The sequence below is a fragment of the Notolepis coatsorum genome, assembly GCF_963971535.1.
Source record: "Notolepis coatsorum genome assembly, chromosome: 2".
Lineage (NCBI taxonomy): Eukaryota > Metazoa > Chordata > Actinopteri > Aulopiformes > Paralepididae > Notolepis > Notolepis coatsorum.
This window is the reverse complement of record NC_140166.1, coordinates 182,125,375-182,150,596: the sequence shown is the minus strand read 5'-3', so window position 1 is coordinate 182,150,596 and position 25,222 is coordinate 182,125,375. Positions and strand designations below refer to the sequence as shown.

General features: G+C 43.2%; 3 protein-coding genes across 3 annotated transcripts in view; 2 read left to right on the top strand and 1 right to left on the bottom strand.

Moving 5' to 3' along the window:
* The window catches only part of dhcr24 (24-dehydrocholesterol reductase), a 42,521-nt gene extending 37,739 nt beyond the window's left edge, over positions 1-4,782 (top strand). Inside the window, exons 8-9 of the mRNA XM_084307443.1 lie at positions 3,116-3,294; positions 3,419-4,782. Coding sequence (XP_084163569.1) covers positions 3,116-3,294; positions 3,419-3,572 — 333 coding nt within the window. The 3' untranslated portion in view covers positions 3,573-4,782. The remainder of the gene's footprint in view (positions 1-3,115; positions 3,295-3,418) is intronic.
* Positions 4,783-5,278: 496 nt separating this feature from the next.
* LOC311223635 (ciliary microtubule-associated protein 2-like) lies at positions 5,279-12,953 on the bottom strand (the record flags this gene model as incomplete). Its single annotated transcript, XM_084308409.1, has 10 exons — positions 12,860-12,953; positions 12,339-12,464; positions 12,107-12,208; positions 11,610-11,765; positions 9,831-9,950; positions 8,050-8,190; positions 7,802-7,945; positions 6,867-7,037; positions 5,572-5,685; positions 5,279-5,410 (listed from the first exon to the last, which is right to left on the bottom strand). The coding sequence occupies exons 3-10, from the start codon at positions 12,119-12,121 to the stop codon at positions 5,279-5,281; spliced, it is 993 nt and encodes a 330-aa protein (XP_084164535.1). The 5' UTR covers positions 12,122-12,208; positions 12,339-12,464; positions 12,860-12,953.
* A 1,635-nt stretch (positions 12,954-14,588) lies between these two features.
* LOC311248849 (transmembrane protein 205) lies at positions 14,589-21,173 on the top strand. Its single transcript, XM_084338079.1, has 4 exons — positions 14,589-14,648; positions 16,394-16,658; positions 20,264-20,427; positions 20,552-21,173. Exons 2-4 carry the CDS (start codon positions 16,559-16,561, stop codon positions 20,852-20,854), a joined length of 567 nt encoding a protein of 188 aa, XP_084194205.1. The 5' UTR covers positions 14,589-14,648; positions 16,394-16,558; the 3' UTR covers positions 20,855-21,173.
* The last annotated feature ends 4,049 nt before the right edge of the window (positions 21,174-25,222 follow it).

Sequence of the window (25,222 nt, the reverse complement as noted above, 5' to 3'; positions counted from 1 at the left end):
ATACATGAGGCATTGTCTAACAAACCCCGCGAACTTTGGAAATTACTCAATAATCAACTAGGCTGCAGTAAAAAACTTAAAACCAGATTCTCAAACATAAACATAAAGACGGACAACACGCTCATCACAGACAAGCTGGATGTAGCCAATTACTTAAACATCTTCTTCACAAACATAGCCACAACACTGGTAAACAAACTACCCTCCCACTCAGGGCATTATGGGGTAGAACACATAGTAGCATACTACAAAAACCTAGGGGTCCACAAAGACGACTTCAAACTTGAAATGGTAACAACCGATGAGGTACTCAAAAAATTTAGCGCCCTCCAACCTAACAAGGCCACTGGCCATGACAACATCCCCTCCAAATTCCTCAGAGACGCAGCAGCCGCCATCACCCCAGTCATCACACACATAATAAACCTCTCTATAAAACAGGGGCACGTCCCCAAGGACTTCAAAATTGCGAGAGTGACCCCTCTACACAAAAAGGGCAGCAAATTAGACCCAGGCAACTACCGCCCTGTTTCTATTCTTACCTCCATCTCGAAAGTCATGGAGAAAATAGTCTACGAACAGGTCGAAAAGTACCTGGCGGAAAAAAACCTAATCTACGAATTCCAATCTGGCTTCAGAACGTCCCACTCCACTGACACATGCCTCCTCTATTTGAACGACCACATCAAACAAGAGGTGGACGCTGGCAAATACTGCGGCATGGTCATGCTGGACCTACAAAAGGCCTTCGACACTGTCAATCACTCCATTCTAATGGACAAGCTAAAAGCAATTGGTTTTGATAGCCTATCAGTGAGCTGGATGCAATCCTACCTGGAGGGGAGAGAACAGATGGTAGAGGTAAACGGTACTCTATCCCCCCCCCCTCACAGTGAGCTGTGGTGTTCCACAAGGAAGCATACTAGGACCGCTACTCTTCCTAATTTATGCAAATGACATGTCGTCAGCCTGTGACTGCAACTTGTTCCTGTTTGCGGACGACTCAGCCCTGCTGGTCTCTGACAAGAACAAATTGCAGGTTGAAAAAACCCTCAGCACGGAACTAGGCAAAATCTGCATATGGCTCGCTGATAACAAACTATCATTACACATGGGCAAAACAGAGTCCATTCTCTTCGGTTCAAATAACAAACTCAGCAAGACCGACGGCTTCTCAGTTACAGTGGGTGACAATATTGTCACAAGGAAAGACGAAATTACCTACCTGGGTTCCATCCTAGAGGCAAATCTTTCCTGTGACAAAATGGCATCCAATGTAATAAAAAAAGTCAACCAACGAACTAGATTCTTGTACCGGATCTCCTCTCTGGTAAACAAGAATACCCTGAGGACTCTGGCAGGAGCACTCATTCAAGGGTACTATGACTATGCGTGCACCTCATGGTACCAAAGCACCTCAAAGGCGCTTAAAACAAAATTACAAACATCACAAAACAAACTGGTCAGACTACTACTTGACCTGAACCCCAGAACCCACCTCACCCCTGCCCACTTTGCCAACCTAGGATGGCTTAGAGTAGACGACAGAGTACAGCAACTTGCAATGGGCCTGGTCTACAAGATACACTATACGACCGGGGTGCCCATGTACATGTCAAAATACTTCCCAAAGGTCAGTGAATACCACAACCACTACACCAGAGGAAGCTCAACAAATCATGTTAAACCCAGATTCGGCTCAAACAAGGGACTAAACACGTTTCGCAATTATGCCACAACAATGTGGAACGCCCTACCCAAAGCTGTAAAGGAATGTGAATCCCTGCCCACATTCAAAACCGCCCTTAAAGAGCACCTACGGGAGGCTGCAATTCGAAACTGGCCACCGTAAATGCCCAAAACCCCCACCACCTCCTAATAGACAGTCTCCTCCCCACCGCATGTATATATTCCCTCCCCGCCGTATGTATATTCCCCTCCCACCCACCCACCCCCTCCTAATGTACAGTCCCCTCCCCATCATATGTATATACTCTGTCAGGATCTAGGGGTAACAGTACTGTATATTTGAATACCGCCTATGTCACAAATGTATCAGTACTAAATACCTATATGTCCCTATGCCATAAATGTCATGTATGTTATGTATGTCATAAATGTCTATATGAATTGAAAATGGGGGACCCTGATGGAAACAAGACAAACGTCTTTCTCAGGTCTGCATCCCCTTAACAATTGTATGTATTGAGCCGTACTGTATTGTACCCATTCTGCAATCTGTTAAATAAAGTTTTCATTCATTCATTCATTCATTATCTAGCTGGCTAGCTACTGATAGCTCCTGATATCAACAAATGCTCCAGCAATAGTCTAGTAGTGCATGATACCTCCGTTAGCTCGGTAGCTCACGTTAGCTCACTGTTTAAATGAAATGTCCCAGTAAACTAAATAGTTCACTGAGGCGTTGTCTTAACGTTATCTAGCCGGCTAGCTACTGATAGCCCCTGATATCAACAAATGCTCCAGCAATAGTCTAGTAGTACATGATACCTCCGTTAGCTAGGTAGCTCACGTTAGCTCATGTTAGCTCACTGTTTAAACGAAATGACCAAGTAAACTAAATAGTTCACTGAGGCGTTGTCTTAACGTTATCTAGCTGGCTAGCAGTAGCTACAGATAGCTCCTGATATCAATGTCTTATAACATTGATTCAATGCGTATTCGAGCCCCTGGCTTGCATCGCAGTCACGAAAGGGGCTAGCTGAGGGCATGCTGAATGTGATTTGACCAAAGCAGAGTATACACACAGACAGTGGAGCTGTTTGCAGATAGCGAGCATTTTGACTTGTTGCATGGTGGCGATGTCTCGCAGATAATACAACTACAAGTATAATTATATAATATATATATTTTATAAAAAATAAAGTATATATTTAATTATTTTTTTATATAAAACCAAAAACTATCGCTCAGGCGATCGGTGATCGGTATCGGTGGCAAAAAACGTGATCGGGGCATCCCTACTTAAAATGGCACATTTTAAATTGGGAACCAGCCACAATTTCATCACTTGCCCCAAAGTGCACATATACATTCATGCATACAGTACACACACTTAATCGACACACACTCATAATATGGCTTCCTATTGCAGGTGTACCCTCTGTGGCTGTGTCCGTTCATACTGCCCCCAGGCAGGGGGATGGTCCATCCCAAGGCTCAGGAGGAGGAGCTGTATGTGGATATCGGAGCGTACGGGGAGCCGAGAGTCAAACACTTTGAAGCTAAAACTTCCACTCGGCAGCTGGAGCAGTTTGTTAGAGAAGTGCACGGGTGAGTCTCACGCACTGCTCAGAACCTTCTGATCAGCACATCACCATGATGTAGCATGAGCTGTGAGAGTTGTTTTTACACCGTATCCTCTCCTGTTGTTTCCATGGCTACGGTCTTCCCGCAGGTTCCAGATGCTTTACGCAGATGTGTACATGGACCGGGAGGAGTTCTGGGAGATGTTTGACGGACAGCTGTATCACCGACTGAGGGAGGAGCTGGAGTGCAAGGGGGCGTTCCCTGAGGTCTATGACAAGATCTGCAAATCGGCTCGACACTGACCCCTCTCGTGGGCAATAAGACAAACCGCCAAGCCTTGTTCCTCAATCAGAGATAGACTGACCGCTGGTGCCTTCAGCTAACAGCTGGTGGTTTAGAGGGGTTTGCTCAAATAAAAAAAGGCAGCTCCTCCATGTGGTAATAGAAGGTTAGCTATCAGTGTTGTTGGGGAAACAGTGCATACAAGGTGACAGGTTTGCAAAATTAGAGTTTTACCCAGGGGGCTGTCTGGGGGTTAAGTTCTGCACAACCATCAGCTCAAATACATATATATTTTATTGTTTGATAAGCGGACTGTTTCTGCATTTGCTCTGTCTATTATTATATGTATACGATCCAATCGGCGTGAATATGGAGAGATATGAAGCTGTGGGGCCGTGCAGAGAGGGACCACGTCTCTCACACGATCTCCAGCACCTACTTCACACCAGCCTTTTCATGACGCCAGCCTTAACACCTTTACCCAGCGTTCTCACTGGCCAGTGCCTGTGAAGTACTCCTTAATTTAAGCACATTTTGGCAAATTCTAAATGTTATTTTTCCATGTTTTAATCATCCTGTCCTACTATTAATATTAATATGACTTGTGTGCTTTCCTTTGATCTGTTTGATGCATTACATTTGAACATAAAACCTCTGCTCTAAACATGACTGTTGCCATTTACCAGACCCAGTAATAGTGTGGCTCACCTTAATTTCTGTTCCACTGATTAATGAATCACTGATAATTATATTATTATAATTATATAATCATAAATGGTAGCCTACTTATATATTCCTTTTCTAGAACTCAAAGTGGCTTTACACTAAGGGTGGTGGTAGTGAGACAAACATAACACCAACACTCCAGGATGGATGGACTCCAATCTAATGTCTTGGGGCAGGGAGTTTATAGAGCCTGGGAGCTGCCCTGGAGAAGAGCGCTGTCCCCGCAACGGTCACAGGAATCAACCTATCAGGTCACCTGCTAAGAATTGGGAGTTATTGGTCAAATGGCCATCATGTTGTCTGTGCATCCTGACCATAAAGTAAGAGTATGTCTGTGTCCAGCCTTCCCCGGATCTTGTGTTTACCATTCACCTTATATTTACCATTTGATCTCATGTTTTCCATTTGATCTTATGTTTACCATTTGATCTTAAGTTTACCATTTACAGACGTTTTATGACTTTTTTTTATGTCTCTTGTTTATTAAAAGTCTCACCCTTCGAATCACGTGCCATAATGCCTATGAACACAACTCTTTTTTTCATCAACATCAATTCCTGACATAAATGTTTGTATGAAAGAAAAGTGTTAAAAGAATACTTGTGTAGGGTGACATTGTGTTTTGGTAGGGGAGAGGAAGGCAAGCAACCATCATGCTGTCATAACTATGGCTTTATTGATGAATGCGTGGATACAAAAAAAGATATCTTCTGTTTTTGTTTTTTTCAATCCAGATTTTTCACCTTGTTGACAAACAATTGGATATGTGTCTATCACATCGTTTCCATTTGTCCTCGACTCGGTTGCTGAGCCGATTCGACCAGCAAATTCCTTCCAGATTGTCCATTAGGGCCTACCCAACAGGAAACTATGTCTGTCCGTCGGGACATTAACCGCCCGCAGCCGCTCCCTGAAAGAAAGACAGACACACACACACTCTCGGAGTCAGAGCTATAGTCTGCTGCGACGCATGTATAAAAAGGCAACAATTTGACAACTCTTACTGCATGTGTTTGTCCCTGAGGAGAGATGGGAATCTCTGTGTTTGGGATTTGAAGACGGTTGTGGGACCCTTGAGATATTTCTTCTGATCCTTTAGTTCAATATTATAGTGACCAGGGCCAACAGTGATCTGAGGGTGGGAAAAGCTACTGCAGCCATCACATTCACAATATAATACCATGGCATTTCTTCTCATCTAATGTGATCCTGATTATGTACATAGGTTTTACAAAGATAAAAGATAAATAAGAAGTGGAAAAGATAGGAGTTATGTGAAGGCGATTCACCCACGTCGTTTCTAGCCGGCTGCGCATTGCGGGGCGCGGAGGAGAGGAAGGGTGGTTGGGTGTGACTCGCGGTGCGGCTGGAAACAGTCACTTCATACGTCCCTGGACCAAGTGAGGTCTGATGGGGCAGGGAAACCAGAGTAATAGGAAATTATTTAACATCTGCAGAATGGGTACAATACGAATACGGTACGGCTCAATACAAACAACTGTTAAGAGGATGCAGACCAGAAAAATACTTTTGTCTTGTTTACATCAGGGTCCCCATTTCCAATTCATCAAGACATTTATGACATACAGATATACAGTACTGTTTCATCAAGACATTTATGACATACAAATATACAGTACTGTTTAAGAGAAATCATAAAAAATATATATACATTAGAAGGGGAAGAAACTACATTGGAGGGGGGGGGGGGGGGGGGTGGACTTACCGGGCCAGTTTCTAATGGGTGCTCTTTGAGAGCAGTTTTGAAGGAGGGTAGGGATTCACATTATTTCAAGGCTGTGGGTAGGGCGTTCCACATTGTTGTGGCATAATTGCTAAACGTGTTTAGTCCCTTGTTTGAGCCGAATCTGGGTTGAACATGATTTGTAGAACTCCCTCTGGTGTTGTGGTCGTGGAATTCACTGACCTTTGGGAAGTATTTCGACATGTACATGGGTATCTTAGTGGTGTAGTGTATCTTGTAGACCAGGCCCATTGCAAGTTGCTGTACTGTTGTCTACTCTAAGCCATCCTAGGTTGTCAAAATTGGCAGGGGTGAGGTGGATTTTAGGAGGGGAGAGACTGATTATGAATCCACTGGATTCGAATGTATACCCCAACTTTCCCTCAATTTTTTTTTGCAAAACAACTTGTCCCAAATCCGATGGATAAAGTCAACCAAGCTCCGGACCTAGTGTGACAGGGCCTTTTCAGTAGCTGCTCCCTCCCTCTGGAACACCCTCCACGTCCACATCAATCAACCACCCTCCCCTCCTTCAAACAGGCCCTCAAGACCCGCCTCTTCTCGACTTGCTTTCACCTGATCGTCAACTTCCCTCCAAGACTCAGCTTTACATATTAATTACATTTTATTGTTGATAATTCTTTGTTATGTTTTACTCTATTGTGTATATATTAAATTATTGTGTGTGTGTGTAAAGCGACTATATAAATTGAATGTATTATTATTATTATTATTATTATTATTATTAGTAGACTAGTAGTAGTAGTAGTATCTATCTCAGAAAGCCATGTGGATGACCTCTTCTGAATGGGAAAAAGGCCTGATGTGTGTAATGGTAGCTCACCAGGGGGCGGGGACACTGGGCCAGGGTGCTGTGATAGATCCTCTCTGTGGGTTTGGACGGGTGCTGCTCCAACCTGCTGAACACGCCGTGCTTCTCCTTCCGCTTCAACCCGTCTCCAAAGCCGTCCACGTTGTTGTTGTACTGTCCAGGAAACGGGCCCATGCTCCTCTGCTGCCGAGACACGTGCAACACACACACAGACACATTACCAATGATTATTGCCACCAACAACAAGATATGACAATTTTTTTTATGTTCCAAAAATATCACAAGGGTGGATAGAAAATTTGAATTAGAAGTGGAGAGGAAGAGAGTGCTGTGTGTGTTTTGATTGATTGATTGAAAACTTTATTAACAGATTGCAGAATGGGTACAGTACAGTACAGCTCAATACATACAATTGTTAAGGGGATGCAGACCAGAGAAAGACTTTCGTCTTGTTTACATCAGGGTCCCCCATTTTCAATTCATCGTAACATATATGACATACAGATAGACAGTTCTGCTACATCTATACATTTATGACATACCAGATTTGCAAATACAGTACTGTTTGTGATACGAAAAGAGTCCAGAAAAAAAGTATATACATTTGACGTAGAAACTGTACATTGGGGGGGTGGGGGGTACTGTACATTGGAGGTGGGTGGGGGGGGGGGGGGGTTGGGTAGGAGGAGGGGTGGGTGGGGGACACTGTACAATTGTACAAGCAAAACTGTACATTGGAATATTGACAAGACCATATTGTGGGTGAGAGAGAGAGCTCGGTGTGTGTGAGAGAGAGAGCTGCTGGGTGCACGTGTGAGTGTGAGAGAGAGAGAGCTGGGTGCATGTGTGAGAGAGAGAGAGCTGCTGGGTGCACGTGTGAGTGAGAGAGAGAGCTTGGTGCATGTGTGTGTGTGCACGCACATGTGTCTGCCTATAATGTGAGTTACCTGAGTGGCAAAGTAGCCAGACTTCTGAGGTTGGTCTCGTGATCCAGTGAACACGTCGTAGGGTCCCCTGTTACTGACGCGCCGGCTCAACAACGTATCAATGTTGCTCTTCAGAGTGTACGTACCGGGACCCGGCCCACAGTTCTGCACATGTCAACAACAACAACTCTCTGATTCAGCTCAGCGTTCGTACACTTCACATGGTCAGATGATTTGTTTGTATTTGTTGTACAACAGCGTATTTTTACCACTGCAGGGATGCGTGGGCAGCGACTCTCTCTGGTGCTGTGTTCCATTTTGATACATCCTGCAGAATGCACCTTCTTCTCTTCCGAAGCTGCCCAGGGTATACCAGCCTTACCATAGCTGCCAGGGCCTGGAGTACAACTCTACACACACACACACAATTTATTAACTGGATGATAGTGACAAATACTATTTTCTAATTTGTGTTTCATGTTTGAATGAATGAAAACTGTATTTAACAGATTGCAGAATGGGTACAATACAGTACGGCTAAATACACACAATTGTTAAGGGGATGCAGACCAGAGAAAGACGTTTGTCTTGTTTACATCAGGGTCCCACATTTTCAATTCATAGTGACATTTATGACATACACAACATACATGACATCATGACATTTATGACATAGGGACATACATGAGTAACATGACATACAGGTACTGTTACATTTGTGACATGATATGCAAATATACAGTACTGTTACCCAGAGATCCTAACAGAAATATATGATGGGGAGGAGACTGTACATTAGGAGGGGTGGGTGGGTGGGAGAAAATATATACATACGGTCAGGGGCGTATTTGACGCCGGGGACGGCGGATAGTGTCCCCCCCACGTTTTACCGTCCAAAGAGCTGAGTCTGACTACCTGTTCTATTATTATGCAAAGAGCAGTAGATGGGGGTCGCATTCTTGCCCTGCAAGGGCCAAGTACCCACTCGCTAAAGTACTTGTCTTTGCATAATAATAGCTCGGGTCGTCAGCCTAGGTGTGTGTTAAAATACGTCAAACATATTGTTTACACTGTCTTTCTTCTATTATAACCCTCCCAAATCATATTCAGAAAGTATCACAGAGACTTCTATTGACCAAGGAATTAGTTATTATTTCGCGGTTTATTCACATAACGTTATATTGTTTACACTGTTTTTCTTCTATTATAACCCTCCCAAATCATATTCAGAAAGTATCACAGAGACTTCTATTGACCAAGGAATTAGTTATTATTTCGCAGTTTATTCACATAACGTTATATTGTTTACACTGTCTTTCTTCTATTATAACCCTCCCAAATCATATTCAGAAAGGCACACACACAACATATTCCAGTTAACGGTATATTTTTTTAATGATTCGTTATGGCGTAATCAATACTTCCATGCGTATAAATTGCGTTCGCAACCTCCGTGTTTTGGGGGTAGTCATCAGAAACCTCGGATCCGGGATTCGCTCCCATCCGTCGGGCAAGAACTGTGGGTTTTCAGCCTCTCTCTCTGGAGCTTAACGGAGTTTCTGGAGGAGTTTCTGGAGGAGCTTGTCGCGGCTCATGCGCATGCGCACGCTCAACCAATCAGAGAGGGGCTTCGCTCAACCAATCAGAGAGGGGTCTGCAGAAATAGAGTTCAACCAATCAGAGAGGGGTCTGCAGAAATGCGGCTACGGGCCCTAACCCCCCCCCCCCCATCGACGTCACTCGCCACGCCCCCAAATCTGTCCCCGGCACACATTGAGAGAGAGTTACGCCAGTGCATACGGTAGAGAGTAGACTGTCTATTAGGAGGGGTGGGGGGGGTTGGACATTTACGGTGGCCAGTTTCGAATTGCAGATGCTCTTTAAGCGGCTTTAACCCGTCTTTTGTTTGTGTGTGCGCAACCAGATTTTCACTCTAGAGTCGATACTATTTATTGTGACATGTCAGCAGGTAACTATGGAGTAGGCCTACTTGTAGCTGACAGAATGAGCCAGTGTGTGCTGCCCTCTAGTGGAAGGAACATGTTCACACCTGCACATCCCTGAACCTCTTCGCAACGCTGTCACACACGCCTCGGACGCTGCACGGCTTCTTCTCCAGCTCTCGTATAAAGTCTGTGCTCTCATAGGTGCCAGGACCCACTTTGGTTTTCTACAAGTGAAATGCAAGAACCATAGAGATACATCTGTTTGGTTTGTATGGTAGAATCATTATTCCAATTAGCCAATGGCGAATCAGCCAACCCTTAATGTAATGTAACCGTAAATGCCCAAAACCCCCACCACCTCCTAATAGACAGTCTCCTCCCCACCGCATGTATATATTCCCTCCCCGCCGTATGTATATTTCTCTCACACCCACCCACCCCCCCCTAATGTACAGTCCCCTCCCCATCATGTATATACTCTGTCAGGATCTAGGGGTAACAGTACTGTATATTGGAATACCGTTTATGTCACAAATGTATCAGTACTAAATACCTATATGTCCCTATGCCATAAATGTCATGTATGTTGTGTATGTCATAAATGTCTATATGAATTGAAAATGGGGGACCCTGATGGAAACAAGACAAACGTCTTTCTCAGGTCTGCATCCCCTTAACAATTGTATGTATTGAGCCGTACTGTATTGTACCCATTCTGCAATCTGTTAAATAAAGTTTTCATTCATTCATTCATGTAGTCGAGTAATCTTTATTTATTTATTTATTTATTTTATTTTTAAAATAATACATCCACAGAGCTTCTAGAAAGGTGTGGGATAAAAGTATTGCTTTTCCAGCAATTTTTTTTGATTGATTAATGAATTTATCATTTAAAAAAATTTGGCGGGTCCAAAATGAATGTTAATGAATGTCCCCTCCCTACTTCCTATTTCCCCATGTGGAATGCACCTGATTGGATAAATGACATGCTGGTGCTCTAGTGCAACATCGAATGGCTGAATGTTACCTTTAATGTTACCGTGTTCGCAGACCTTGTGGAGAGAATGCTGTGTGTAAGACTAGCGAGTTTCTGAATGAATGTAAACTTTATTTAACAGATTGCAGAATGGGTACAATACAGTAGGCCTACGGCTCAATACACACAATTGTTAAGGGGATGCAGACCAGAGAAACGTTTGTCTTGTTTACATGATGCAGACCACATTTTCAATTCATATGACATTTATGGCATAGGAGGGACATACATGACATACAGGTATATAGTAGGCCTACTGTTACATTTGTGACATATACGATATGCAAATATACAGTACTGTTACCCATAGATCCTAACAGAAAATATATACATATGATGGGGAGGAGACTGTACATTATGAGGGGGTGGGTGGGAGAAAATATATACATACAGTGGGGAGAAAATATACGGTGGGGAGGAGACTGTCTATTAGGAGGGGGGGGGGGGGTTGGACATTTACGGTGGCCAGTTTCGAATTGCAGCCTCCCGTAGCGTAGGTGCTCTTTAAGAGCGGTTTTGAATGGATTCACATCTTTTTACAGCTGTGGGTAGGGCGTTCCACATTGTTGTGGCATGTACATGGGTACCTATGTGGTGTAGTGTATCTTGTAGACCAGGCCCATTGCAGGTTGCTGTACTCTGTCGTCTACTCTAAGCCATCCTAGGTTGTCGAAATGTGCAGGGGTGAGGTGGGTTTTAGGAGTAAGGTCAAGCAGTAGTCTGACCAGTTTGTTTTGTGATGTTTGTAATCTTGTTTTTAGCGCCTTTGAGGTGCTTTGGTACCATGAGGTGCAAGCATAGTCGTAGTAGTACCCTTCTGTGGTTCTCAATGCCAGCAATGACCCACCAGGAAATCTTTGTTTGTCCAGGCCTCTCTGTACAGGTGTGCAGTTTCAAGGGTTCTGCGCCAACCTGGTCCTTCTGCCCTCTTGGCCACAGCTCGGGCGCTGAAGTCCACTCTGTCTGTGTCGGCATTGTATGTCCCTGGGCCTAGATTCCTTTCCTGTGCCAGACAAACATAAATACAGACTTTTCATGAACAATCTTTCACAAAATAATGAACATGCTGGTGAACACACAGTGAACTAAAATGTCCATCCATAACCATAACGCTGTAAAATCATTGCTGCATCAAGACTCAGCTCCTTCCTCATCAGCTCCAATTCTGTCCTCCACAAACAAAGCAATTTCTCATAGTGCAGTACCCCTTAACCCCTCACCCCGCACACCAGTAGAGTTGACGTTGACACACACCACCACCACCAACAACAACAACAACAACAACAACAACAACAACAACAACAACAATCATGATAACCACGGTAAACCACCACCACCACACACCAAGTCGCTGGTCATCCTCCTGCAATAGGGAATCTGTATGTAGGTTCCTTCCAAGTCCAACTCTCTTGTTTGCTGGATGGACAGCCGGCCGACACATCAAACCTGCCCAAAATACAACATTGTTCAAATTGGTCCAATTACATACATAGTTGTTGTTGGTAACAGGCTAATTAGGTGCACCACAGAACTTTGTCAGAAGGTGGATATAGTAGCCAGTAGGCTAGCCCCTTACGTGACTGCTAGCGAGCCTGGGAGCCTGTAGAGAGGGGGCTACCAGTAGGCCTACCTCGATCCCCTGGCAAGTTCCAAACGGAGCTCCTTTACATTTCTTCTCAGTCATCTTTTCAGATTTATTTTTCTCTCGGGGACAACAGAAAATAACGTTAAATGCTTTGTTTTTAAAATACGTAACTATGGTAACAATGACGTTGCCATTATGTTGATGTCGATCCTAGCAACCCGTATGTCATTTAATTGTACCACAGCTCGGTTGTCAGTCCGAGCAATCCAGCATGCAGAAATTATAGGTTTGCCAAAGTGAACCCGGTCTCCTCACAACTGGCCAAAGTAAAATGTAGATCTAAACAGTACACTACAGTAGTAAATATACACCGACCGCCGCCTAGCCTACGCATACACATACATTAGGCGATGTAATAGTAATATAGTTATAGTTAGACAGACGTTATAACTTATAGCGTTTTTATAACATGAAGGGCTCCACTAACTCCACTATGCTAGATCATAAATCACCTTTTTGTGAATTGCATTCAAATTAGAAAAATACAACTAGAGCAATTTGTTTATTTTTCCTGAGCAAGTCTGGCATCATGTCACCCGCGGCTGCGCCCCACTGAGCCACCCTCTTCAGCTTTTGGAAAGTGAACGTAACTAGTAGCGTGCTGGAAACTGTGTCAAGCTTGCTTAATTAAACTAAAATAATACTTCCTTTGCCTTCAAAATAAAAGTCTGGAAATTGACATTGATTGATTGATTGATTGATTGATTGATTGAAAATTGTATTAAGAGATTGCAGAATGGGTACAATACAGTACGGCTTAATACACACAATTGTTAAGGAATGCAGACCAGAGAAAGACTTTCGTCTTGTTTACATCAGGGTCCCCATTTTCAATTCATAATGACATTCATGACATACATAACATACAGATATATATCATGACATATACAGTACTGTTACATTTATGACATACAATATATACAAATATACAGTACTGTTTAGAGATCCTGACAGAAACTATATACATTCGAGGGGGAGGAAATTGTACATTAGGAGGGGGTTGGGTGGGTGGGTGGGTGGGGTGATCAAGTGTCTGGCAGTAAAGCACAATAACAATCATATCACAATATTCTGGGGTGTGTAGAAAAAGCTGCAGAACATTTGTGAAGTAATTATGGTGACTGTTATCATGTATACTAGTCTAAGGCCCGTTACTGCTGGTGTGCTAGATGTAGAGGCCTTATGAAAAGTGGAGAAAAACAACACTTGGATACAAAACATATACCAAATGATACAGGAAGCTCTCTTATTTCATAAACATCATAAATTTGATATATATGTTCTGAACCAGTTTAATACTTTTCCAGATGATTAATTAGGATAGCATGGTTAATTGTGCCGAATGCTGCACTTAGGTCTAAGAGGACACGAATTGAGACCTTATTTGTATCAGAGTTTAGTCTGAGGTTGCTATTATTTTAGTAAGAGCAGTTTCACTTTCTGAAGCCTGATTGAAATTCCTCCAGGATGTTGTTTTCTTTAAGAAAATAGTTTATTTGGACTGAGACTGAGACTTACTGTCTAGGTTTTTTTTTTAGTAAGGATTTTTAATGTCTTTAAGACATGACTTGAAAGTTGAAACACTGTCAAATATCCATTTACAAATGCTGTAGATATAGTCAAGAGGTGGAGGAGTTACACTCCATGACCATTTTATAGAGCTCAGTTGATGTAATGCACGTGCATTTCCCCATGGTTACATCTTTTTCACATGTTTTGCAGATGTTATCTGTGTTTGCATCAGAAGTAATGCTGGCTCTGATTGATGTTATTTTGTTATTGAAGAACAATGCAGAGCACTGTGGAGGGGTGGGGGCAGTGTTGAGTAGTTGGTAAATAAGCAGAGAACAATATTCTAGAATTTCTGTGATAATCTTAGAAAATGTATCCTTTCTTGCCAACAAACTCAAATTATCTCGTAATATTATAATACTATTATTATATAGGCTTATAACTGGGATTTACATAACATATTAAATTAATATACAATATACATAGGTATCATTATATCATGATTTAACAGATCTGTCATCGTTCATTTGCTTTCCTTTTCCTTTTAGTTAATACATTTCACTCAGAAAACGTTCTATAATATAATTGTGATGGCGACCTTTATTTTTATATTTCTAGTCCATTTCAGACCGGAAATAGAATTCCTTATTTTAACCTGCCTCGACACTGATGTGGTTTCTTGATTCGAAGACGCCAAAAATATCGTGCAGTTTCAAGTTACAAAAACAGGTAGGTAGGCTAGCCACGTCCTTACATTTAACGTTGGAAAATGTTATTGCTATTATAAAAGTTATTGGGGCACGTTGTTGGGTTGATTTCGTGTTTTTTTTTATCAAGACTGGGTGAGATTTGATGTTTAGACTTCATCTCGTCAAAAGCAGGATCTAACTTCATCAACGTTAACTTTACTTCTCCTCTTGCTGGTTTAGTTTTGTAATCTGTCAATTAACTAACGTTCGCTAATCCTTTTCGGTTTCCATATAATGTTTTAGCTAACGTTAGCTAGGAAGCATCTTTGCTGTATTGACGTTAGCCCGCTCTCTTTAGCTGCTGGTCGGTGCAGCTGACACTCCATCGCACTAGAGAGTAACGCGTTACATGAGCAGCTCTTTTAAAGTTTACTTTTGTGAAGGTGACTTTGAAGATCATGTTGTCTTGAAGCAGGAGGTCAACCTAGGTGGCTGGTCAGCTGCAAGCAAGTCAGTGAGTCGGAATCGGGGACAGGTGTTTTTTCAATGGCTATCGCCCGGCTAATGTTTATTTAACATACTGATGGGACATTCATTTCGAAACGCTTGCTATAAGTTATACTCGATTTTCACCCTGAAAAAGGTCAAGACAACCAGCAACCAAACCAGGTTAATCAAAGTTTCCTTGATGACAACACCGCGGAAGGTCTGCAACCTTGGTTGCAGCTCGGACATGCTTCGATCACCAAAGCAGTAGAAATAAAGGCCTGCCAATGAATGAATCAAATTAGTGCTGGTCCCATGTCATCGCTTTATTGCTTGACCTTTCTAGCTGGTCTACCTGGCCATGGCACCTATAATTCATATCATAATAATAATAATGCAGGACCTCTTGGGTCTTTAATGGCACCTATAATTCCACTGTCTACATAGACCTGCTATGCCAGGGAACCGTTGCCCTCTGCCCCACTAACCTCAAAACTGCTTGTAAGCGATAGGGCATGGAGTGCTGTGTTTGAAAACTACACAAATATCTTTAGTAGGCCTATACCTGGTATGGTCTGGTTATTGATTAATAACCACTCTGAAGTTGGGAGGAGCAGGTTTAACTTTTTCTGTAAAAGTGAGCTAATTAGGCATCTTAAATGAGACATGGCTATATACATGGCTCCAGGCTACTATAACTATCTATAATGGACAAAGAATGGATTAGGCTATATCTCAAATATCTTCTTGGAGTCTTGTGACTCCAAATTAATGTTCTCAAGCTTCAGTAAAAGCAACAGATCAGAACGATACCACCAATCGATATCAGCTGATACTTAGTTTAGAACTCTGAATTGTGTCTGCAGTGGACGTGGCCCCATATTTACCTCAGCACTGTCCAATAAAAGTTACGGGGGTGTGAGGCATACAGTACTGTATATTTGCATATCGTATATATGTCACAAATGTAACAGTACTATATACCTGTTTGTCATGTATGTCCCTATGCCATAAATGTCACAATGTCATGTATGTTGTGTATGTCATAAATGTCACTATGAATTGAAAATGGGGGACCCTGATGTAAACAAGACAAACGTCTTTCTCTGGTCTGTATCCCCTTAACAATTGTGTGTATTGAGCTGTACTGTATTGTACCCATTCTGCAATCTGTTAAATAAAGTTTTCATTCATTCATTCATGCCCTGTTAATGTACATGCAGTTCAATGGTACCACAGTGGATGGTGCGTTTGGACATGGATGACATTGCAGCAAACTGATCTTTTCTGTCTTTGCAGAGACTGGAGCAGGAAATAAATCTGGATATTTAGAACCCCCGCTGACGTCAAGACCAGAGAGGAGGAAGTGGAAGGAGACGCAGAGTGAGAGGCGTTGGAGGAGCGAGTATTACTGGCCTGGGGAGGGACGGTGGAGCGCAAAGGGAGTGAGGAGGAGTAAGAAGCATGTCCACTGACCGGGATCCCAGTTACACAGCGAAGCTACTGCAGCTAATGCTGCTCTCCACCTATTGGGGCATGCAGATTTGGGTCACCTTCATATCAAGTTTGTACCACACACACCCTTCCCCCTTTATAGGATATTGAGCAAAACAACATACTTCTAATAAGTGGGGCCTTGGTCGGACAATGTCAATATTACCAAATGGGGAAATGAGTGACGCCATCGATACTTGCGCGATATTTTTCAAATGGAAAACTGGCTGCCTGGGAGCCAACAGAGAGCCATTCACCAACTGTTTTAAGTTTGTAAATATCGTCTCTAAGAGTGATGATGACGCCATTTTGATGTCGTGAGTTCTAAGGCCTATAGTCCACACGTACACAGGTATTTTTGATATACAAATTTAAAAAGATCCCATCCACACCAATGTGTTTTAGAAAATGTCTCTCCATGCAACAACGCAAAAACACTCGCATAAAATGAGCTGGACGGGAGGCTGGAGGGAGCTCTCCGTGGTCCAGATTGCAGAGAAAATACCCAGGATATGTGTGGAGTCTGTGGACAGGGCCATTAGTCATGATGTTAGTGTTTTCCATAAGCTCCGGTTTCACCCGTCCACACGAAATACACGGTATTTTTAGAAAACGGGAGTTTCTAAAAAATCTTCAACCCGGCAGAAAACGGGAGTTTTAAAGAAAAGGTCAGGTTTCAGTGACCGAAAACGCAGTTTGCGTTGAGGACAAAACGACATGGAAAAAGCTACGTTTTCAAAAATACCTGTGTAGGTACAAGATCCAGACTGCAGAAACATCTGCACAGTGTCTCTATTTCAAATTTGTAGTACTTCCTGTTTATACTTTTACTTAATCTGTAGTTTTGACACATTTTTGCCTAAGGCTCTATTACAGTGGTTCTCACAATTTCTGGTTTGCGATCAGGTTTAAGAACTATAAAAAGGCAGCATGTGAGTTCACCTGTCTTCAACCAAAATGGAAGGAGAGTGAAGTACACAGAGAATGTGCAAATATACAATACATTCACCAAACACTACACAAGACAACCAATGATGCAGACTGATGAAAATAAAAAATGTCTCTCCATATACCCAAATCAGTCAACATGGAGAATCACTACAAAACATGTCCCAGTTTCCCCATAAATTCGCTGGCCAGATCCAGCTAGGTGAAGAGATAATGTCTGATATTTGCTGATCTTACAGTGTTATGCACACTACTGTAGTAGCATGAAAACTGGGAGATGTTTTGTTGTGATTCTCCATGTTGAAATGTTGACTGATTTGGGTATATGGAGAGAAATAAATTATATTTTCATCAGTCTACAGCATTGGTCTTGTGTAGTGTTTGAATTTATTGTATATTTGCACATTCTCTGTGTACTTCCCTTACGGTACTCTAATCACTGAGAAGTAGAATAGCTAAAAGTGTTTTAGGTTAAGCACAGCAGTGTGTAACTGGTTCAAACAGAATTAAGTCATATGAAACTAAATGTGTTTTTTTTTTTTTTTATAAATTAGTGTATCGTATTTACAGAGTGTTTCATTTAGCAAAGGATCTGAGGTGTTCTGCTAATTGTGTGTGTGGTTGTGCTAATTGTGTGTAGTGTTTTGAAACACCGGGCCCCGTTTTCAAAATTGGGTCCTGTTTTCAAGCAATCAAAAAAATATCCCCAGCAAATCTCTTAAGTACATCAATATTGGAGGTATTTGTAGGTTAAGTATTTAAAGTTTGCTATTGGCCATTTTTGCACACTTGTTATCAACCAGGAAATGCTTGAGAGATTGTATAAGTCAAGCAGTGTTGTTGTGTTTGTATAGACCAGCGCAACACTTCCGGGATTCTGAAATCATGGAGGAGAGAGCGGGGGGGAGAAAATGAATGAATGTGGATGAGAGCCTTGACATTAAGTGGTTGTAGCTAGCTACGGCTGTGGGGGTGCGGGAGACATGATCCAATAGACTTCAATACTTCAATAGACTTCCAATAGACTTATACGCCTGAGATTGCCCGCCCATCAATCTGCGCATGCATAGTTTGGGAGTAGGTGCGAAAAAGTGACTAGCTCGGCAGAGAAAGTGCCGATCGACTTGGGATTGGTCGTGCTGTGTTCAGGAGACTCGGGCATATAAAGGTCTATTGGATCATGTCTCCAGCACCCCCACAGCTGTAGCTACAACCACTTAATGTCAAGGCTCTCATCCACATTCATTCATTTTCTCCCCCACGCTCTCTCCTCCATGAGCTCAATGTAACGCGGAAGTGCTGTGAAGAAATGTTATTTTCAATGTTTGCTATTTGGACAAACTGGAATGTAGCCAAGCTTGCTCACTACAAGCCCAGCCACTGTTCTTCTCCGGGGAAGGCAGCGCCGGCAGCAGAAGCACGGTCGGCTCGTGTCACTTCAGCATTCCTATAATAGGCTACTGGCAGTGCAAATGCAAACATTAAAAAAAAAAAGCCCTGAAGGTATGTAGTTGTGGGAGGAGCTCCCCGGTTGATAGTTCCTCTCAAAGAGTTCTTCGAACCGTTTGGTCCAAAAACGCCTTTTGACAACTGATAAAGATTTTTATTTAACTTGATTAATTATTGGGGTGAGGGCTTAAGACTTCAAATATTAATTATTTCATAAGAAAAAAAAGCACATATTCTAAATATTAATATCTTCTCAAGACTCCCCAAATCATGTTGCCACCCCCTTGGGGGTCCCGACCCTCAGGTTGAGAATCACTGCTCTACTAAATGAGATCTGTGTCGTTTTGTGGTGTTGTCTTCCTTCATCTCTGATCCTTAATGCCGTTTCATAGTCCAGACGTAGCCATACATGGACTGGAGGACATCAAAACAATGCAATCTTTCTGTCTGAATCTAGAGTTTGAGTACTGGTGTCATAGAAAACATGGCTCGGCATGCACCAAATATCTGGTATGGCTGGACTAGGCCTGTCCCCGACTAAGGATTTGTATAGTCGACTTTGATTGGCCAAAATGTGCAGATAGTCGACTGGTAGTCGACTACAACCCCCCCCCCCCCCCCCCCAAATGCAAATTATTTTTTATCATTCCATTTGGGCTGTGGGGGGTGCTTAATGTCTAAAGGAGTCGACTGAAGGCTTCTTGTCCTCTGCAAAAGCATGCAAGTGGTCCACTGATGCAACTTAATATTTGTCTACTCGAATCTAGTGTATAGTGTATTCATTAGATGGGTGAAATCCTCTTTCTGTGCCCTCTTTCTGTTTAGTGAGGCAGTTAGCCTCACTGGTATGCGCGCCATTAGCATTAGCCACGCTTCTAGGCCTCTTTGCTTTTGGAAAGAATAATCCCATTCTTAAATGTTTTATTATTTTTTGCATTCGCCTAAGATGTTGGCAGTTGACTACGGCTCCTTTTGATCGATTAGTCGACTATTTGACTAATCGAGGTCAGCCCTAGGCTGGACTATGAAAGGCAAAGGACTGTTGAGCATCCGTCCACATAATGTGTACTATGAGCCCTGTACTTTAGTCCCTCCACCCCCCAACTACCTGTCTGAAAGGAGCACCCTGCCTGCCCTCATCTCTGACCCTCATTGCTTAAACACAGAACAGTCTTTACACCTACTGTACCTCCAGGCCCTACAGTAACCCCCCTGACCTGTCTAGCTCTTTAATAAGACTAACAATATTATCCCTGTATCTTCACTATCTCTGTGCAGGCTTTGTGATGGACAACCACTTGAACAGACATACATATGGGTTCATTCAGAGTCGTCTGGTCCCATTCTACCTTCACTTGGGTTCAGCTTGTGCCTTCTTGAACCTCACTATGTACGCAGTATACCATCCCAAGGACCTGCTGGATGATAGGGAAGCCTTTCAGGTGTGTAAAGTTGGTACAAATTGATCATTTGCAAAACGAGTTAATGTATACAGTATGCAACTGTGGTTCTATGGATTCTAGAAGTTTGTTCAATCTTTGCCAATTTTTCCCCCTGCCGCCCCAGATCTTCATCTTATTTGTGTCGGTGACGGTGGCTGCCGTCAATGCCCAGTGGTTTGGCCAGATGACCTCAGAGATCATGGCAGACATGCATCTCGTCGAGCAGGCGTGCGGGTTGGGCCAGGATATTGGCTTGTCGTCCAATCGCGAGGCTTATGCCAAGCTGTGCGAGACGGACGTAAAGTACAGATACCTCAGCGGTCGCCTGTGGCTGTACAGACTGCTCTCCTCTCTCTGTAACCTCTGTTGTATAGCCTGCAACTTCTATAGCCTCTGTTACACGGCTGAGAACCTCACCACCTTATAACAGCTGCTAGGACGGTTATCCCATCAACAAACTAGTCACTCCTCCTCCTATACATCTCCACCTCAGCCAAGCAAATGGCCTGGAGATGTTTTTATTTTATTAAGTACATTTGAGTATATAGAAACAATATATTCTAGTGTACATGGACATAAAGATCCTCTTTGATAGGAGGTGAATTTACCCATCTCAAACCCCGCCCTCGCAAGTGGAGGATCATGAAAAGAGGGGCAGGGTTTGAGATGAGTCAGTTGTTTTGTTGAAAGTGCACAAAAGCCTTTAATTTTTCTACAAGAAGGGAATACTGCATGGAGGGATGTAGAGGGGAATACTGTATGGAGGGATGTAGAGGGGAATACTGTATGGAGGGGTGTAGAGGGGAATACTGTATGGAGGGATGTAGAGAGAAATACTGTATGGAGGGGTGTAGAGGGGAATACTGTATGGAGGGATGTAGAGTGGAATACTGTATGGAGGGATGTAGAGGGGAATACTGTATGGAGGGGTGTAGAGGGGAATACTGTATGGAGGGGTGTAAGAGGGGAATACTGTGGAGGGATGTAGAGGGGAATACTGTATGGAGGGGTGTAAGAGGGGAATACTGTGGAGGGATGTAGAGGGGAATACTGTATGGGGGGATGTAAGAGGGGAATACTGTGGAGGGATGTAGAGGGGAATACTGTATGGGGGGATGTAAGAGGGGAATACTGTGGAGGGATGTAGAGGGGAATACTGTGGAGGGATGTAGAGGGGAATACTGTATGGAGGGATGTAGAGGGGAATACTGTATGGAGGGATGTAAGAGGGGAATACTGTGGAGGGATGTAGAGGGGAATACTGTATGGAGGGATGTAGAGGGGAATACTGTATGGAGGGATGTAGAGGGGGATACTGTATGGAGGGATGTAAGAGGGGAATACTGTGGAGGGATGTAGAGGGGAATACTGTATGGAGGGATGTAGAGGGGAATACTGTATGGAGGGAATAGGGATGTAGAGGGGAATACTGTATGGAGGGAATAGGGATGTAAGAGGGGAATACTGTATGGAGGGAATAGGGATGTAGAGGGGAATACTGTATGGAGGGAATAGGGATGTAGAGGGGAATACTGTATGGAGGGAATAGGGATGTAAGAGGGGAATACTGTATGGAGGGAATAGGGATGTAGAGGGGAATACTGTATGGAGGGAATAGGGATGTAAGGGGAATACTGTATGGAGGGATGTAAGAGGGGAATACTGTATGGAGGGATGTAAGCGGGGGAATACTGTATGGGGGGGATGTAGAGGGGAATACTGTATGGAGGGATGTAGAGGGGAATACTGTATGGAGGGGTGTAGAGGGGAATACTGTATGGAGGGGTGTAAGAGGGGAATACTGTATGGGGGGATGTAGAGGGGAATACTGTATGGAGGGATGTAAGGGGAATACTGTATGGGGGGATGTAAGGGGAATACTGTATGGAGGGATGTAAGGGGGATACTGTATGGATGGATGTAGAGGGGAATACTGTATGGAGGGATGTAAGGGGAATACTGTATGGAGGGATGTAGAGGGGAATACTGTATGGATGGATGTAGAGGGGGATACTGTATGGAGGGATGTAGAGGGGAATACTGTATGGGGGGATGTAGAGGGGAATACTGTATGGAGGGGTGTAGAGGGGAATACTGTATGGAGGGATGTAGAGGGGAATACTGTGGAGGGATGTAGAGGGGGATACTGTATGGAGGGATGTAAGGGGAATACTGTATGGAGGGATGTAGAGGGGAATACTGTATGGAGGGATGTAGAGGGGAATACTGTATGGATGGATGTAGAGGGGGATACTGTATGGAGGGATGTAAGGGGAATACTGTATGGAGGGATGTAGAGGGGAATACTGTATGGAGGGATGTAGAGGGGAATACTGTATGGATGGATGTAAGCGGGGGAATACTGTATGGGGGGATGTAGAGGGGGATACTGTATGGAGGGATGTAACTTGGGTTTCACTGCTACTTTATGCCTTTATGTTGCAAGGGATTTCAGAGGGAGAAATGACATGAGCCCTGCTTCTGCAAACACTGCTTCATCTGGTATGACCAGTGGTGTGGTTGCCCTGCACTGTGGACTAGTAGCCTAGAGCGATTTCCCAGTTCCAAGATGTCTGTATGGTATATTGCAGAAGCTTAAAAGGTGCTATAGATGACATTCAGCCACTAGAGCACCAGCATGTCATTTATCCAATCGGGTAGTGAAAGTAGGGAGGGGATACATGCCTGCAACATGTAAATAACATTTATTTTGGACTCGCAAAACATTCTTAAATGATACATTTGTTAATAAATCTTTTTTTGGGGGGGTTACTCTACTGATTACTCTACATAGAAATGTTATCTATAGCACCTTTTTAAATTGAATGGGATGTTTTTTTTTTGTTGTTGACAATGTTGTTTTTCTTTGACCAGAGACGGCATACTGTGAAATGTCATAATGCACACTTTTTCTCTATGGATCAACAGTAAGATTTGTAACTAGTTGTTACGTCCACTGACTTTCCTCTGGCCTCTTTTCTTTTTTTGAAGAGATTCTCTCTCTATGTTTTCAGGTTTGCCACACCGCTCTTGAGTGCTTGGATCACCCACACCTGAACTTCATTTGCTCGTCAGTGGAGCCTGTATATCATTCCCCAAAACCAGTGATCGTTGCCATTTGGCCACTGGGCTATTTGTTGGGCTGGTGCTGTTGTTGTGGCGGCTAGTGTTGAAACTTTAGTACCTTTATACAGCTCGGTCTTTGCTGACTAGTTGGTAGAGCTGCCTGTTTGGACTAGTCTTGGTAACTTTAAGGAAGCCTTGTATAGGTTTTCTGCCTTAATTTAGCTTACCCCTTTTCCTCCTGTTTTGATGTTGGGGAGTTTAGTTACATACTGTTTGCTGCTGCTCAGCCTGTTAGAATAGGCCAACCTCCAGCCACACCTGGATCCTGCGTTTCCTGCTTGTCTGGCTTGAGTGGTTACCATAGGACCCTTTGTGGTCCCAGGTCTGAACTGTGGGGGAAAGTTACTTACTCCTTAATCCCTGTATACTGGAAGCTTTATGTACCCTAGATACTCCTGTACATTCGAAATCTCCTGTAAATTCTATCTAAAGAGTTCAATTGTTCAAATATTGTTTTGTTGTTGATAAAGAGGCTGATTGTAGTGTAGACAGATCACTGTGATAGTGGGTATCTATGATGGGAGGTGCCCATATGATTAACCCCAATGACAGCCGTATATCATCCAAGCAAGGGTGTCACATTAGTGCTCGTCTATACAACTAATACATGGCCTGCAAATCAAGTTATATAACAGTATAATCCATGATTACTAATCATGGCACGAGGGCTAATTGCGTTAGATCTTTAGTGTATTGATATTTAAATGTATACATTTAGGAAAGTGCTTAACTGGTATATATATTTAATACATGTATAGTATTTGGTATATATAAATCGTTTTAGCCCTGTTGGCTTCATTAGCACTGCTAATAACCTTGTTATATCCAGTCAGAACATTGAGGAGTGAGCTTTTGTAGACTGAAAAGACTCCCCACTTCATGATGAAGCATATAGGCTGAACTTAAAATACTTTTTTGTGTTTTTCCTTTTGACTTAGAATAGTTCAGCTTATGTTAGTAAATATTCATAATTGTGGAGCAGGGTTTGTCACGGCACCTGGTTTGCATTCTTATATATAAGGACCATGGTCAGCAGCACCATTAGCACTGGAAAAGCAAGTTAATTTGGTGTGAGCGTGAAAAATCCTTACATTCAGATCCGGTGGGGCAGTTCCAAGCCATCAGTTACATCTTGCCAACACCATAGATTAATCTTTGTTCACTGGTTTCTACCAGTGACTCTGGTCATTTTGACAATCGGATCCTTAAACGGAGTGGTGTTCCCCATACCCTCGGATGTCAGTGCTGAGTGGTGTTCCCCATACCCTCAGATGTCACAGTGCTGAGTGGTGTTCCCCATGCCCTCAGATGTCACAGTGCTGAGTGGTGTTCCCCATGCCCTCAGATGTCACAGTGCTGAGTGGTGTTCCCCATGCCCTCAGATGTCAGTGCTGAGTGGTGTTCCCCATACCCTCATGTCAGTGCTGAGTGGTGTTCCCCATACCCTCAGATGTCGGTGCTGAGTGGTGTTCCCCATGCCCTCAGATGTCACAGTGCTGAGTGGTGTTCCCCATGCCCTCAGATGTCAGTGCTGAGTGGTGTTCCCCATACCCTCATGTCAGTGCTGAGTGGTGTTCCCCATGCCCTCAGATGTCAGTGCTGAGTGGTGTTCCCCATACCCTCATGTCAGTGCTGAGTGGTGTTCCCCATACCCTCAGATTTAACTGTG

Bases quoted from the DNA above. Each gene is read 5' to 3' on its own strand.
- LOC311248849 (XM_084338079.1), top strand. From the start codon at position 16,559: ATGTCCACTGACCGGGATCCCAGTTACACAGCGAAGCTACTGCAGCTA. The intron at 16,659-20,263 runs GTTTGTACCACA...ATCTCTGTGCAG, and splicing joins TTGGGTCACCTTCATATCAA to GCTTTGTGATGGACAACCAC. The intron at 20,428-20,551 runs GTGTGTAAAGTT...CTGCCGCCCCAG, and splicing joins ATGATAGGGAAGCCTTTCAG to ATCTTCATCTTATTTGTGTC.